The sequence below is a fragment of the Mirounga leonina genome, unplaced genomic scaffold (genome assembly GCF_011800145.1).
Source record: "Mirounga leonina isolate KUSES-001 unplaced genomic scaffold, KU_Mleo_1.0 Mir_366, whole genome shotgun sequence".
NCBI classification, from domain to species: Eukaryota; Metazoa; Chordata; class Mammalia; order Carnivora; family Phocidae; genus Mirounga; species Mirounga leonina.
In genome coordinates this window covers 671717-684557 of record NW_023270709.1, presented here as the reverse complement: position 1 = coordinate 684557, position 12841 = coordinate 671717, and the positions used below count along the sequence as shown (strand labels likewise).

The 12841-nt window shown below is 54.9% G+C and overlaps 2 protein-coding genes across 9 annotated transcripts; one reads left to right on the top strand and one right to left on the bottom strand.

The window, feature by feature from the left end:
- The first annotated feature begins 35 nt into the window (after positions 1-35).
- Positions 36-3187, top strand: EGFL8 (EGF like domain multiple 8). Of its 4 annotated transcripts, none has more exons than XM_035030515.1 (9): positions 38-528; positions 1028-1156; positions 1345-1467; positions 1571-1683; positions 1782-1877; positions 1985-2155; positions 2221-2300; positions 2380-2533; positions 2813-3187. In XM_035030515.1, the coding sequence occupies exons 2-9, from the start codon at positions 1056-1058 to the stop codon at positions 2887-2889; spliced, it is 915 nt and encodes a 304-aa protein (XP_034886406.1). In that variant the 5' UTR covers positions 38-528; positions 1028-1055; the 3' UTR covers positions 2890-3187. The 4 variants fall into 4 exon arrangements, with proteins under 4 accessions (XP_034886405.1, XP_034886406.1, XP_034886408.1 ...); XM_035030517.1 differs by having other exon boundaries at positions 38-570; XM_035030514.1 differs by lacking the exon at positions 1028-1156 and having other exon boundaries at positions 36-528; positions 1367-1467.
- AGPAT1 (1-acylglycerol-3-phosphate O-acyltransferase 1) lies at positions 3117-12448 on the bottom strand. 5 transcript variants are annotated; one of them, XM_035030523.1, is made up of 7 exons: positions 11811-12448; positions 6227-6435; positions 5792-5925; positions 5311-5486; positions 5071-5166; positions 4873-4945; positions 3117-4343 (listed from the first exon to the last, which is right to left on the bottom strand). In XM_035030523.1, exons 2-7 carry the CDS (start codon positions 6424-6426, stop codon positions 4159-4161), a joined length of 864 nt encoding a protein of 287 aa, XP_034886414.1. In that variant the 5' UTR covers positions 6427-6435; positions 11811-12448; the 3' UTR covers positions 3117-4158. The 5 variants fall into 5 exon arrangements, with proteins under 5 accessions (XP_034886414.1, XP_034886419.1, XP_034886417.1 ...); XM_035030528.1 differs by having other exon boundaries at positions 12104-12448; XM_035030526.1 differs by having other exon boundaries at positions 12155-12447.
- Between the last annotated feature and the right edge of the window lie 393 nt (positions 12449-12841).

Here is a 12841-nt window from a genome sequence, read left to right as displayed (position 1 = left end):
AAATTTCCTCAAAAAACGGGGAAATTTCCCCTTAGTGCCCTGGGCTGTCCCCCCGCCCCCCCCTTGGCCTTTTGTGAGGACTTGCCCTCCTTTCTTTCTTCAGCTGATCTTGCCTCTTCTCCCATCACCTGACCCTGCTTTTCTCTGCCAGTTCTGTCTCCCTGCCCCCCACTTCTTCCCCAGTCTGTGTTGGGTTGAGGGGTGTGGCAAGGGCCAGGGGTACCAGTGATGTTACAGAGCCAGTAGCCTCTGCTGATTTGGGGAGTCCAGAAATAAGGGGCCTCAGAGGGTTGGAAATTTACTTCTAGGGGGCCCTTCCCTGGGGTGGTGGTGAGGGTAGTGGGACTTGGACCCCACGGAGCAGATCAAGCTGGAACTATGAAGTCTTGTGGGAGGGGGCAAGAATGGGAGGATTCTGTCTGGCCCAGCCCCTCCTCTCCTTCCCAGCCTGCCCAACCCGCCCACCAGTCTGAGCTGCTGCTGCTGAGGCTGGTCTACTTGAAGTCTCCCGGAGAGAGGGAAAGACAGGTGGGGAGACCATGTCAATGGGGGATGAGCCTTAGAATGAGTGTGAGTTGGGGAGTGTTGTGGGAGGGGTGTCGGTGTGGGAGGTAGTAGGGATGTATTTAAGGTGCATTTTCTAGGTGCATGGTTTTGGGTGCAGGGTGTGAGGGGGTGTAATGGTGAATATCTGAGGCTTTGAAGATAGAAAAATTAAGATAGAAGAGGGCATGTTACAGATAGGAGGGTCCTGGGGGAGAGTTAACTGGGTTGTGCAGAGGGGAGGTGGAGGGAGTGTGTTGGGGTGTGCCCTTGCATGATGCTGCGGGGACCGTGTGCGCTGAACGAAGGGGTCACGTTAAATGTACATGCAGGTGTAGACAATGCTGGTGGCTAGTGCAAGTGTGTACAAATGAACGTGCTGACTCCCTTAGAGGGCACTAGCCGACTGGGCTCTTGGAGGGGCTGGAGCTGGAGAGCTTACAAGAGAGGGGAAGGGCCTCCATTAACCTCTTCTTGCCTGCAGCCTGCAGAGTTTGGAGTCAAGGAGAATCATGGGGTCCAGGGATGAGCTATACACTCTCTTAGGCGGACTCTCGTTCCTCCTGCTACTGATGTCAGTCCAGGGGGCCAAGGGTGGATCCCTTAAAGAGAGGTGATGACGGGGGGCGGGGGCAGGTATGAGGTCTTCAGGAAACCTGCTGGGGGTGGGACTTCAACAGGTGGCAAAACCATGAAGTTTAGAATGGGGGTGGGGCCTCATTGGAGCCTTGAGGGGAGAGGGATTCCTGGCCCCCAGGGCCTGGCCCACTCAGTGTCTCTCACCCTCCGGCCTGGGTGCAGTCAGGGGGTCTGCTCCAAGCAGATGCTGGTGGTCCCCCTCCACTACAACGAGTCCTACAGCCAAGCAGTGTATAAGCCCTACCTGACTGTGTGCAGTGGAAGGCACGTCTGCAGCACCTACAGGTGAGGGCTGGGGAGCCTGGACTCTGCAAGTCTTTCAAGAAGAACTTCAAGAACCCAGACCAAAGTCCATAAACCAACATTCACAGCCAGGCCTGTGTTCTAGGACCACATACCGAGTGGCGTGGAGGGAGGTGAGGAGGGAGGTGCAGCAGACCCATGTTGTGTGCTGCCAGGGCTGGAAGAAGCGGCATCCGGGGGCGCTCACCTGTGATGAAGGTAAGACTGGGTCTTCCCAGGCCTGGGGACAGGGCGCGTTGCAGGGCTGGGGAAGCTGGCTGTTGGTCCTGTCTCGAACCGCCCTCCTGCACCCACAGCCATCTGCGCCAAGCCATGTCTGAACCGAGGCGTCTGCGTCAGGCCACAGCAGTGCGAGTGCACCCCAGGCTGGGGTGGGAAGCACTGTCATGTGGGTGAGTGGCCCACCCCCATCCCCACCTCCAGCGGCATCAGGACCTCACCACCCTTGGGGCGCCGGCTCGCCCCCACCCTTTAGCCCTCTCCTCTTTCCCTTAACTAGACGTGGATGAATGTAGGACTGGCGTCACCCTCTGCTCGCACCATTGCATCAACACGGCGGGCAGCTTCACCTGCCACTGTCCCCAGGGTCTGGTGTTGGGCCCGGACGGGCGCACGTGCGCAGAGGGCGCCCTGGAGCCGCCAACCAGTGCCAGCGTCCTCAGCGTGGCGGGTGAGTGAGTGGGGCGGCGAGGGCCCGGGCTCGACTGGGCAGTGGTGACACACTCTTGTCTCCAGTTCGGGAAGCAGAACATGATGAGCGCGTCTTGAGGTGGGAGATCCAGGAGCTGCGAGCGCGCCTGGAGCGGCTGGAGCACGTGAGTGGAGATGGGGGTCAAGCCCTCCCGGCAGGGTGTGCCCCACCCCAGCACTCCTGAGGTGTCTCTTCCTTTGTAGTGGGCTGGTCAGGCCGGGGCCTGGGTCCGAGCTGTGCTGCCCATGCCTCCGGAAGAGCTACAGCCGGAAAAGGTGGCAGAGCTATGGGGCCGCAGTGACAGGATCGAGTCTCTCAGCGATCAGGTGCTGCTGCTGGAGGAGAGGCTAGGCGCCTGTGAGTGAGTCCTCCTACCCCTCTCTGCTCGAACCCCCCTCGCCCAATAGCTGCGCCCAGCTCTCCGAGACACCTTTCCCTAGATCACTTTTCTCTTTTCCCCAAGCCCTTCCCCAACACTTCAGTCTTCCCATACTGTCCCTAGATATCCACACTTCACCCATTCTTCTGGTGCCCTGTCCCCAGTCCACTTCTTGTTGGGTGAGAGTCTCTCCAGTGCCCTGGTAGCCCCAGAAGTCTACAGCCAATGTGTCTGCTTGCTTCCTTGTCATTCACCAGGCTCCTGTGAGGACAACAGCCTGGGCCCAGGCCTCAACCGGCCAAAAAGGAAACTCTCCAGAGCCCCGGTCCCCTAATTTATACAGAAACTGGCCCCGCTAATCCTTTGGGATCGGCCAGGTGGGGAAGTGCAGATAAGGTTATCTGCCACTAAGGAGCAATAGTGATGGAGACTTCCAAGAGCTGAAGAAAGGCGGGGAAGATGGGTGCCTTGGCCCACCCGAGTCTTCTGGCTGGGGCAGGTTGCCTGGGCGAGAACCACTTTAATGCCTTCACAAATGCAGCCAGAAAGTGCCCAGATCTCTCTCTCTCTCTGTCTTTATTCTCGGTTTCTTGCTGTTATCCAGATAATTAATAAAAACCAACCACGCAAAACTGGGTCCTGCCCTCTCCTTTTGCTCCCAGCCCATCTCCCCAGTTTGTGGGCATAGGTCTGGGGTGGGAGGCAGGAGTGGTTAATGCCACAGGGAGGAAATGAAAACTGGCTCAGAGAAGGGAAGCCTCAAAAGGAAGAGAAATAAATTAAAAGCCCTCCCATCCGTCCAGCCAGGGTTCAGTTCCTTTCCCCAATTCCCCAGGGAGCAGAAGTGAGTGCAGCACCTGATGTCTGCCTCTTCCCTTGTGTGTGGTTAGAATGGTACAGCAGGGCTGCAGGGGGCTGGATTGGGGCCAGGACCACTGAAGAACTGTACCACAGGGACAGGGGGAAGCAGAAATGTGGAGACCAAACTGGCATCTAGGAGTATGCTCACCCCTGGGCACCTGGGTATGGGCAGGATGAGATAGACCTCTGAGTGAGAAGAGTCCAGCCTCCACTGACAGGCTCCATGGGAGGGAGTGTGAGGGTGCTGAAGAGTGTTCCCAGGATAAGCCAGGAATGTTCCAGGCATCACTTCCAGCCACAGTGTGAGGAGTCCTCACAAATGGATAAGTCCACTGAATCCATGGACTTGTGGGAGGGTATTGTTCCACAGAATGGATGAGTCCACTGGCCAATGTGGGGTGGAGAGGGAGAGAAGATCACAAAGGAAGAGGGTCCACTGGGGAAAGGATGGCGTGTTCCCACCCTCGTGTAGGTGAGCCACTGGAGATGAGGGGGGAGGTAACCGTCCCACAGACAAGATGGCACAGGAGGTGGGTGGGGTCAGAGTGGAGACTGCACCGAGGCAAGAGAGTCCGTGGGGGAGAGCTGGGAGGGGACAAGGAGCGGTGCTGTATCCACATTCACTTCAGAAGTTGAAGATTCCCAAGAGGAGAACAGTGGGGAGAGGAGAAACAAGGAAGAGGATCAGGGCGCACTGGGCGGGTAGGTGTGGGAGGAAGGTGGGGGTAAATGGGAGGGGAGTTCAGAGCCGGGCCTCGCCCACCCCTCCAGACTTCTTCAGATAGTCACCACCGCCCCGGCCATCAGTGGAGATTTCCCGGAAAACGGTGAGCATGGAGTGTCGGACTCTGTCAGCCAGAGCTGGGACGTCATCTGGTGTCAGCCCTTCTGTGGGCACGGGGGGCAGCACCCGTACCTGACATCGCCCTGGGAGGGGGTGAGCACCATCATGGCCTGTCTCCCTGGGCCTTTGCCCACAGGTGGGGCACAGTTTCTGAGCTCTCCTGCTCCTCCCTCCCCAACCTTTCAGTTCTCTTCCCCCTACCCTGGACAACTGGCCCTGTGCTTGTCAGCTGCCACCTGGTCCGAGGCCCTCCTGCACAAAGCCTTCCCCATGCACCCAGTCCAGACACCTCCTCAGCACTCTTTCAGCCCCCATCGTCTCAGCTTAGCCTTTACTGCCGAGTGTTACTATAGCGTTGTGCACACAGGCCTTATCTCTCCCACTGGACAGTAACGGCCCCTCCTGGAGGGACTGAGCGTTACCCGTGTAGCAGGGTATGGTGGGTGCTTAATAAATATTTATTGGTTGATGTGCGGTCACACTGGATGATCCTCTGGACATCTCAGTTCTGACACCGACCCATCCTCCTCCCTGGTGGGGCCAATCCCTCTAACCTCTCTCATCCATGGCCCTTCTGGCCACCCCCAGCCCCAGGTCTACTCGAGCCCTCACCGGAAGTGAAGCGGCGCTCCTTCTTGCAATAGAAGTCTTGATAGGAGGACATGACTATGGGGACAATGGGAACCTGGGGAAAGGGAAAAACAAACAGCCCACATTTCCCTTCCAAGGCCCTATGACAAGCGTCTGCCAAGAAAGAAAGGGATGGTGGAAGCTGGGGGGCTCAGTAGCAGAAGGGGAAGTAGTCGTTACCTGGGCTTGCACTGCAAGGTGGAAGGCGCCACGTTTGAAGGGCAGCATGGAGCCATTGTGGTTTCTCGTGCCCTCAGGAAAAACCCAGACCCGCACCTGGGGAACCACACACGGAGGGGTCAGAATATGGTTGTGACGCTGTAATGGGACCGCTGAGGCCCGCTGGCCCTGCATCTCAGTTTATTTACAACTGCGCTACTCCACAATGCCCTGACCCTCCTTTCCCACAGGGTGACTCACGTCCTGGGTGAGCAGGGTCTGGGCGACTTCAGACATGACACTGATGGCATCCCCTGTGCGCTTCCGGTCGATGAAGATGACTCCTGCCAGCCAGCATGCCAGCCCAGCAGAGCCAGCCCACAGCAGCTCACGCTTGGCAATGGGCACACAGCGGCCTGGCAGTACCTCCATCATCCCTAGGGCAAAGGTGGGGTGGGTGAAGGGTGAAGGCCAAAGGAGGTGAAGTGTCAGGGTAAGCGGGGCCACACTACTAAGGACTGGAGATAAAGGAAAAGGGAGACTGAGGGGAGGAAGAGGTGATTAAACATGTATTAGCCTGCCTATGCAGGTGAGAAGGTCTGGCGGGGGGGAAGGGGAGAAGGGAGCCAGGGGGCAAAGTTCAGATGAAGGGGAGGTGAGGACCCCTAGAGGAAGAGATTCTGGGGAAGGAAGAAGGGCATGGCAGGGGTGGGGGGGAGGTGTGCCCTATGAGGGATCTCACCAAGCAGGTCCAGTGAGCTCTGGTGGTTGGAGACCACGACGTAGGGCTGGGAGGGAGGGAAGTGGTGAGCCCCGCGCACCTCCACTCGGATCCCATACAGGTATTTGATGTGCAGCAGCATCAAGCGCAAGATCCTGTGGGGTCATGGCAAGGGGTTCCAGCAGGACCCACTGCCGTCCGTCGGCAGGCCTCCGTTCCCCCATCCCGCTGTCTTCCCAGGCATCTTTGCAGTCTTCTGGCCTTCCTTGTCCCTGGGCTCTCTCTACTTTCTCTACACACCCCACATCCTCCCCATCCACTGCTCACTTCTGACTCTGAGGTTCTCTCATCACCCAACCCCCCCCCCCCCCCCCCCCCCCCCCCCCCCCCCCCCCCCCCCCCGGCGCCCCCCCCCCCCCCCCCCCCCCCCCCCCCCCCCCCGCCGCCAGCCCTCACTTCATGTTCTCGACGTTTCGCCCTCGCACGGCACACACAGGGATGGCGAGCACAGCCAGGAAGAGGATCCAGCCATTGTAGAAGGCCATCTTGAAGAAGTATTTGGCACTGGGGCTGCAGAACCACAGGGCGGGCAGCAGGAGGGGCAGCAGAAGGAGGAGGAGCAGCGGCGCGGTCCATACCCCCGGCCACAGCTCCATTCTGGCCGCCTGCAGGGGAAAGGGCAAGGGACAGTGGGCCTGGCTCCTGGGTGGGGGAGAGGGGTGGGCAGGGCACAGAAGCTATGAGGACAAGGGCCAGAGACACAGGATGGGGTCAGGGCTCCCAGCAAAACCTGCCCAGGAAACCTCTCTGGGATGGGGGTGCGGGGGGCTGGGAGCTCAGGACTGCTCTCCCACCCCTCTCCTGGAAGGCTCCAGAAACATTCACAAAGACAAGAGACATGAGATACGGCCATCCACAACTCAGACACATGATAAGAGGACAACAGTAACCGCAATAGACACTTGCAGCTGGTAAGGTCTTAGGACTGTCTGTCTAGTGTGGTAGCTTGAACCGAGATTTGCTGTAAGTGTTAAGATACACATTAGATTTCAAAGACTCTGAATAAAAAAACAGAATGTAAAATAGCCCACTAATAATCTTTTGTATTGATTACATTTTGAAATCTTAACCTTTCAGAATACTGGCTTCGACAGAACATATTATTAAAATTAAATTCACCGGGGCGCCTGGGTGGCTCAGTCGTTAAACGCCTGCCTTTGGCTCAGGTCATGATCCCAGCGTTCTGGGATCGAGCCCCGCATTGGGCTCCCCGCTTGGCGGGAAGCCTGCCTCTCCCCCCTCCACTCCCCCTGCCTGTGCTCCTCTCTCACTGTGTCTCTCTCTGTCAAATAAATAAATAAAATCTTTAAAATAAATAAATAAATAAAATTAAATTCACCTTGTTACTTTTTACCTTTTTTGACGTATCTACCAGAAAATTAAAAATTACATGTGGCTTGCCTTATATTTCCGTTGGGTTAGGGCTGATCTATAGACTATGTTAAACCCTTAAATACGAACCACACAATTTACATTTTACAGGAGGTTAAATAACTTACCTGAGGGGACAGGGCTCCTCAGAGGCACTTCCTCGTTTAAACCTAAGCAGCTTGTATTCCTAACCACGGTGCCGCTGCTGCCCATATAAATACACATAGGTGTACACATAGCAGATACAGTTACGGGACAGAACACCCACAGACATTCTCAAGAGCACAGTGGCTAGAATAAAGGCTCTGTCACTAACGCAAACACAAACCCACACAGTCATACACAGACTGACCCGCTCACACCAGAAGGCAAACTTAAAATCATGCCCAGTAACAGATGAAGGAATGTGTAGTAAATGCATAACCAGAGAAACCCTTCTCCCCCAAGGTAGCCACCCCCACCCCCCTTCCCATTCCCAGATAAACCCATAGACATACCAGAAGTAGCTACCATCTATCAATCCTGCCTCCACAGGCAGGCAAACAAATCCTTCTGCCCCCTTCCCCCGCTTCCAGGGATACTGCAGGCTACCTGGTCAGGCAGATACAATGCGTAAGGCCTGACCAAGTGAAAAAAAAAAAAAAAGAGGGCAGAGAGTAAAACAGACATCACACCACCTGCCCTGGGAGAGGAAAGAGTTCAGGAGGAAGAGGTGCCGGCAGGCACACAGAACCTGCCTTCTAGGTTCTTCCTCCTTCCTCCACTCTGCCCCACTGTTGGCCGCAGGGTCAGAAGTCACAAAATGGTGTTCAGGCAATACCTGTCACTCCCAGCAAGGCTACAGGCACTCCCTTCCAATGACAAGGAGGTCTGTGTTCAAAGGTAAGTCCGTTGCCAATCAGGGAAGGTTAATAAATAGGCACTAGAGAAACAGTCGTCCACATGGCAACCACAGAGATCTTTCTGTGACACAAATCCGAGCATTTCCCTGTCTTGTCTACAGGCCCTTTAGACAAGTTGACTTCTGCTTCCATCTTTGGCCACACCCCCACAAAAGCCTTTTTCGCGCCAACTCCAGTTCCTCAGATACACCACAGTCTTTCCTGCTTCTGTGCTGCGAACAGGCTGGAATGCCCTTCTGCCTCTTCATTTGCCTCACACAGCTCAGCCTCATGCTTTGGAAGCTTTCTTGAACCCCACCTGGCCTGAGTTTTCATTACACGTTCATCTCGATCACTGGTTCTCAAAGTGTAGAGATGCATATTCTTGGACCTCACCCCAGATCTCCCGAATCAGACATCCTGGGCCTTGGGCCCAACAATCTGTATTTTAACAAGCCCTCCAAGTGAGTCTGGTGTGCACACAAGTCTGAGAACCACTGATTTTGACACCACAGTGTATGTAACTGCTCACTGGCATTTCTGTTCCTTCCCTAGTCTGTAAGTGGCTTGAGGGTAGGAACTCCCAATACCCGGGACAGCAGGAGGCAGAGAGGGGGCTCAATAAACATCTGCGGAACAGATTATAAGGCTGAACACATAACCACACAGCCATAATTAATGACAGAGATGATCAGGAATCAAATAGCTACACTCTTGAGGACTATTAACTGTGAAAAGATAAGTCACCAGAAAACCATGAACATAAGAAGCCTAACAGTAACCTCTGAATATGCACACACAATATCCGGTCACATTGAAAGGAGAGCACCAACAATCAAGATAGCGCATCCCATCTCACACAGAAGAGAAACATACAGAATGGGGATTAACATGCCACAGGGGAGAGATGCTGCTGTCATCAAATACATGCCAACAGTGCAAAAAGAGTGGGGAAGAGATAACGTGCACAGCAGGGCTGACCCTGTGGCATGCACTGAGCTCCATGAAGACAGGCCCCTGGAAAGAGAATGTATGTGAAGAGACACAGGCCATAGCCCCCGGAAAGAGAATGTATGTGAAGAGACACAGGCCAGGAAGGTCAGCAAGGTAAGGCATATGGGGATGGTTCTCTGGGGACATGAAGGCCCCGTCACCTTTTTCTCTAATACACGACATTAAGTGACCCTCTCCGGAGCAGAAATGTCCAAGGATTAATAATTAGCACCATGGAGTGCCAAATGGGTAATGTGCATAAGACTCACAAAAATATACTGCCAATAAAATGAAATAAATAGTATGTGTAACCAGAAGCACATATGCTGTGGACGTGTCACATCAGCATAAATATGATAAATATGTAAAGGATCACAGCACGCACAGGTGTGGTGTGAACCCTGACTGGGAAACACATGCAGCACACAGGTCAGCCTGATCACAACAGGAGTGTGCACTAGTCAACTAAACCACAGGATCCCACACAGGAAGACTTACTGCATATGACAGGATCGTGGACATAATACATGATATATGAACCAAAACAAGTAAGGGATAATCTTTACATGCAAAAGTAAACATGCAAAAGCATAAAATGTGCAAGAAACATGAAACCACATAATGGATGCAATAACATAAAAACTCACACATTTGAACACTGTCAAGACTGGGCATGAGACACGGACATAAGATAGGAGAATGGGCAATTCTGATGGAAAATAACACATCATTTCTCCACAGTCCACGGATAGCATAGGGAGAAGCTAGCCGCACATAATCCATTATACATGTCAAAGGCACACAGACTCAATGTAGAAAACATGGCCCCCCACAAAGCATCTGTGTGTCAGTAAGGATCTAGCCCAGTGTGGACGGCCACTGAGAAAGGTCCTGTGCCTAGATGGAAACAGGTATCTGAGGGCATTCCTAGGAAGCAAATTCTGCTGGGGGAAGGAGAGCAAGAAACCGCCTTCTCCCGGCCACAACCCCCTAAGAGTCATGTGGGGCCAAAGGGCAGGAAAAGGAATTGGGGACGGTGTCAGGAATTCCCTCTTCAGGACTCTCTGTCCACACCCCCATCCCAAATTCACAGGGTCTCCGAGTCTCTCCTCCCTCTGTGTCTCTTCCATCCTTCCTCCCTCTCAGGGCCCCTCTCCTTTCCCCAGCAACCGTCTCCCCAGCCCGCCTCCCAGACCCAATCTCTCCCCCATCCCCTCCTCCAAGTCCCTCTCAGCACCCTCCTCCCACTTCCTCCCATCCCTTTCCCGCCCCCACCTCAGTGGGGTGGGGGGCCCGGGGGGCTGGCCCCCTCCCCAGCCAGGCTGCGGCAGCGGTGGTGGCGGGTGGCTGTGTCTCTGCCTCGGTCGGGGTGTCGGTGCCAAAGGGGCGACAGGATTTGGGGGTGTCCTAGCCCCGGCCGATGGAGGGGAGGTGAGAGTGGGAGGCTGGGCCCATTGCGGTAGGAATGGTGAGGGGGGTTGTCCCCCCAGCTCCCTCCCTCCCTCCCTTCCTTCCTGCTGTCTCTCTGAGGGCTGGGGCTGCTGTTGCCGCTATCCCCCCCCCCCAACGCCTGCTGGTTTCCGGGGCTGGCCAGGAAGTAGGGGGCGGTGATGGGCGGCCCGTTTTGCCAATCGCCCCCCAGAGACGCAGGCATCTCCTCCCAGCATCGGCCAGTCTCCTCTTGGTAGCTCCGCCCGCGAGAGCTCGGCTGGGCTCTGCCTGGGTCTCTGGCCTTCTCTGGCTCCAGCTGCGTCTTTTTCTCCTCCAACTCCCTTTCAGTACACATGGCTTGTGTGTCCCTTGGTGCTGTATTCCTTCCTTGACCCATTCCTTCTTCATCAGCTCTCCTCTTCCTGGAAATTTCACTTGGTTTCTTCCATTCTCAACTCCCTTATCTGCTGTTTATTCCTTCCAACTCTTCTCCGAATACCTCTTTCCTGTCCCCCATTCAATTCCAGATATTTTCAAGCACCTACTATACGCTAAGCACTGAGTTCTCCATCTGTCGTCTTCTTTCCAGGGCTCCATCTCCCTGACCCTGCAGCTCTCGTTGGTTCTTTATGACTTTTGCCCTCCCCCTACCCCGTCCCCACTATCGCCCAGCAGTCCAGCTCCCTCCTTCAACCCCCTCAGGTCTTTAAAGAGAAGGGATACTCTCAGAATCTCTCCCTGCCCCTGTCCTCCCACGCTCTTTATTTAACCTCAGTACTTTTGCTTTTCTGGTTCCTTCCTATCGGTCTCCTTAGTCATTGAAGCTGAGACAGCCCCTCTCCACAACATAGAATCTGAGCGCATCTTTTCCAATAGAAACTGGGCATTAGGTTGCTTTAAAAAAGAAAATGAGAAAGAACGCTAGGTTACTCTGGGATGAGCATGCCTCGTTAATTCTGTGGTCCTGTATCTCTTCCCTCTCCAGCCCCTGATCTCCTCTTCCCCATACTTCCACTATCCCTCTACCGGGATCATTCCATCACTCCTCTCCTTGGTTTCCACCTCTTCCTCAATAACTTTTCTCCTAAACCTGTACAGGCATCCTGTACCTTCACCTCCCGCTCCCTCCTCTAGGCAACTCCCAACCTCTCACCTTTCCTCACTTGAGTCACGTGGGACCTTTTCTGGGTGTTGTACTGCCCTCAGCCTCTGTCCCCGCTGCCAGACACAACCTCGGCCCTGCTTGAGTTTACACGCCCTGAAGTAGAGGATGTAAAGAACACTGGTAGTGGGAGGGCTGTTACCTAGTTCTGCTCCTTGGGCCACAGTGAGGATCACTGACTGTAGAAAAGGCCCAAACTCGTACAAAAAGCCCAAGCTCTGGCTTGCCCAAGTCCCAGGGGTCCAACCCAGGAGGAAGACCCCAGTTCTGCGGGACACATTACAGGACGGAAGGGGCGGGCCTGACCCCATTCCACCGCGGGTCGCCCAAAAAGGGGCGGGCCTTAGCCCCCTCGGCACCTACTCACGAAAGGGTGGAACTAGGCCTTTTCTGCTTTTAAGGTTTAAAACGGAGTCGAGATCAACTCTGTCATACCCTGTGTCACATTAAAAAGGTGCGGGCCTTTAGTTTTGTTCTGCAAATCACCTAAGGAGGAGCAGGCTGAGTTCTCTAGCCGAGGGAGATGGGTTAACACCAGCGCCGCAGATCGATGCTCGCACCATCCAAACGTCGAGCTGATCCCAGTTCTGCTCCCTTCTTCACCAAAAAGGAGGGGCGAACCCAAGTTCTGCTCTCTACGTCACGAAAGGAGGCCGGAGCCATTTTGAACGCTGCGACCTTAGTATTTGGTCTCTTGCCGAGCCTTTCGCCGTCTTTTCCGTTCTCGGCCAATCAGGGGTGAAAGAAACTGCCCAATCAACCTAGAGAGACCAGAGCCGGAGGACCCGGATGAGGCCGAGCCAAGGCCTTTGAACCCCAAACCCCGCCAATCGTAGAGCAGTCACCATGGCGACAAGATAGAGGTGAAGCGGTGGGACCAGAGAAAGCTTAACCCTCACAGGATTGGCCCACCCCTTCCCGCCGCCTGCTGCGCACGCGCATTTTACCTAACCACCATTTTTTCCATCGAGCTCCGGCCAATCAAGTGCTTTGGAGCCCTACGATCCAAAGTCCAATAGGAATCGGACATTCTCTGAAAGGGGAAGTGAAGGAAAGAAAGGGGCTTGTAGTAGGCGAGGCCTGATGTAGTCCCGAGCCAATTGCTTCTGGCCTTTGGTTATGACTGACAGCTAATCAGACGAATAAATCTCTCCCTGGTCGGGCGACGGGACG